Below are 3,505 nucleotides of genomic sequence, written 5' to 3' on the forward strand. Positions count from 1 at the left end.
TGCGTATCCCTGAAAGATGCAAGCGTGTGCGGACGTGCGATCGCCCGAGGGGTGGTTTCCGCCTCATTGTGCGCCCGATCCTTCATCCGTTAGTTTTAATTCACCGTATTGTCAAGTGGCGCTGGCCAAATTTGTTATTGTATCGGATTATGGTCATTTTATGCGGGGAACTTTGGAACGGTGGGAGAGATACATCGCGTTGCACGTTCGACTATATATTATTATTACTTTCGATATTTCTTCTTCGAAAGTTTTATATTTTGTTTTAATCGAGATAAGAGGGTGTTATTGGAATATAAAATTGTATAGACAGGCTTTAGATAGAGTAGACGGAGAGATAAATTAATCTTCGTCCGGAGGAGGTTTGCAGAGAGCAAGATAAGGGGATAATTAAACAGGAGGTGAAATAAGAGTAGAAAGTATAAGAAGCGGAAAGGTGCGGGTTGCGAGATTAGAGTCCAAGGTCACGATATACGTAACTCCACCATCTCAGAATCGCAATTACACTCTGAAGATTGCCGTAGATTCGTAGGATACCGCCATATGTAGAAACTTGATGATGGAGCGTTGTAGAGTTCGGTCAAGATTAATCCAATTTCGGTGGATCGTGGTTCGTTTATCTCGCGCGGCGTTATAACCCGACATCGCATCGAAATCAATCATGCTTCACCGACTTTCTTATGGGTTTCTCCTAACAACCAACTACCACTGTTAATCTATAAATAACGAAGAGAAGAATAAATTCACCAATATCTTTATCTTTATAAGAAAAAGAAAGAATTTTTATATTTTCGTATACAATTTTGATAAAGTACTTTCTTATATTTTCCTAACAACTGACTATCACTGTTAATCTATAAATAACGAAGAGAAAAATAAATTCACCAATATCTTTATCTTTATAAAAAAAAGAAAGAATTTTCATATTTTCGTATACAACTTTGATAAAGTACTTTTAGATAATTAATAATATAATTATAATAATAATAATTTAAATAATATTTCTAAATAACTTTTAAATCAATTTGACAAAATTTCCAGGTATTTTGTCGAATTTAAGACTCGAATTTAAGATTCGAGTTTCGCTCGATATTCTCAATTGCCAAATTTTTGTAGCAACAGTACAACTGATACAAAAGTAAAATCTACGAGATAAAAATAATTTAAATATGTTGACAACTATTGACGACTATCGCATTGATATTACGTATACTCTATCGAGTCCAAACGAACAAGAAAAAGAGGAAAGCTGATCAACCGATTATCGTAAGCAACCTTCTTTTCGTACACGTCTAAGACAAAAATATACAAATATCGTAACTCAAATAATAATAAAGAATCCGGAAGAAAGCATCGAATAAACAAATTCCAAATTTCTTTATTCGTTTCCCTCATCTTTCTTCGAGAGATCGCCTCTCTTCGCTTAAATTCCCCCCTCGAACTGTCCTCTTCGCGTGAGAGGCGGCGAAACATCCGGTTCTCTTTCATCCCTCCCCGTCTTCCATCCCCTCGATTCTCTTCCTCCCTCCCTCTTCGAACGCCGATCGAAGGCGAATAACAACGCGTAACAACTCGCGACGCCTAATCTCCCTCAGGATCGTACGTAATCCATAATTAATAAAGATAAATGAAGATAAATAATTAATAAGAACAAAGTGTGTCCACTCACTCGCAATGCGACTCGCCGCGCAACGATGACACGCAGACTCCTCCGTTCTTGCAAGGGCTCGGCGAACACGACACGATACCTGCAACAGTGAGAAAAATATTAAGTCGATCTCCTCCATTTTCTTCCTTTCTTTTTTTAACGAAGGGGGAATAAAGAAAATTTTCCGGGACGGAAAATCTGCCCTTCGTGCGAAGCCACACGTTTATCGTGTAGCAAGCAATTAAAGCACGGGTCGGCGAGGAAGGCACAAGTTGGCGGTGGATCGGGGAGAAACCTTTGACACGCCGTGCAAAGTGAACTTTCGTGTATCCCCTGTCCTCCCCACCCCACCCCTCGAGGGATACGGCGAGATAAGGAGAGGGATACGGGAGGAGAGGGAGAGTGGCGGATAAGGAAAAAGGGAGTCACCTTTAAGGGAGCGAAAATATAAAGGTGGCCACCTTTTACCACGTTTGGGTGCAAAAGGGCTGGGGAAAAGGGATCGAGCGCATCCTCTTCCTCCAAGGTTCGTTGCCGGAACCTTGCCAAGGAATAATTTCACACGAGCCGAACGCTTGCACGTGCGTCACTTGCGCCACGTGCAACGCGGAGAGAGAGGCTAAGGAGAACCTTACACAACACACCTCTGAGAAAAATAATCTCGTTGGATATTTTACGCGCCATCCGATTTAAAAGTTTCTCGAACGAAACGCGTGATTATGAGAAGCGCTCGAAGCAGGAATCGATCGATTCTTGTTAACTATAGTTAAACTATAGTTAAACATTTAGTTAACTACCATATAGTTAAACATTTCAGGAGCACGAAAGGTAACGTGATCTGACGTGTGATTCGTGAAGTCGTTGAAAAGAGGTATGAAGTAGATGCTTCAAAAGAAGAGTAAAAGCGATGATTGGAAATTTCGTGAATATTCTTCGAAGTAAGAAACAGATGCAGGTCGCACGATACGATTGCTAGGCGCTTGTCAGCGTAGTTAAGCAAAGCGTTTGGATATTTCCACCCCCTGAATACATTTGTATAACTTAGGTCTAATGTATTCCTTTTCGTTGGAACCATTAATGTCGAAGCTCGAGTAACATTCGCGCTAAATCACACTCTCGGGGAACGTGTGTTTAAAAGTCGATTAACGTGCCCCGCGCCGCATAAAGTACGGCGTAGCGACTAATGCACACACAGGCACCGGCCATAATAACGTAGCAAATAACTGCTTAACATAGAGGGGGAAGGAGGGGGGCAACAAGACCAACTTGACGCGCTTATGTTTTATCAGCGAGCCACGGAGCCCTGGGAGGAGGAGGGGGGAGAGTCCGCCTTGTCTACGTGACCTCGGAACTTTACAATCCTACATAATGCAACAGTCCCTCGTCCCCTCCTTCGCAACGCACTTTTTCTCCTCGATATAATCGTTGGTTAACTTTAACCAAAAGCCTAGCTCGCAGATAAGATCGTAATCGATAGAAGTAGAACCGTGGAACGATGGAACGAGGTCCAGTCGGTTAAGTCGCATGTAATTTATCTTCGGAGTAAAACGAGAGCTAAGGTTTTTCGTAAAATAGGTATCGATCCTTGCGATTCGACGCGTGTGGAAAAGGAAGAAATAAAGTAAAGGAGCGGGGCCGGCTATGGTGTCGCGTGGGACGCGGAAAGTCATTCTAACGTTTGTAAATGTCATCTTAATGGCATACATTTCTCGAGTTGGCCACATCCACACGCAACCGCGTGCCGCGTGAACATTCGTGACACGCGCGTGCACTTAGAATTCACAAGGTTTTGCCGCGCGCCGTTCGAGGAAAACGTGGCGCGCGCGACAACGCGCTTTCAAATTTTCGCAAGATCGA

General features: G+C 42.6%; 1 protein-coding gene across 1 annotated transcript in view; it reads right to left on the reverse strand.

Moving 5' to 3' along the window:
• The window catches only part of LOC102675266 (neurogenic locus Notch protein-like), a 90,355-nt gene that overhangs the window by 54,542 nt on the left and 32,308 nt on the right, over positions 1-3,505 (reverse strand). The window contains exon 2 of the mRNA XM_006612093.2: positions 1,670-1,748. Within this exon, the coding sequence (XP_006612156.2) occupies positions 1,670-1,748 (79 nt within the window). The remainder of the gene's footprint in view (positions 1-1,669; positions 1,749-3,505) is intronic.

The sequence above is a fragment of the Apis dorsata genome, unplaced genomic scaffold (assembly GCF_000469605.1).
Source record: "Apis dorsata unplaced genomic scaffold, Apis dorsata 1.3 scaffold_98, whole genome shotgun sequence".
In the NCBI taxonomy this organism is placed as follows: Eukaryota; Metazoa; Arthropoda; class Insecta; order Hymenoptera; family Apidae; genus Apis; species Apis dorsata.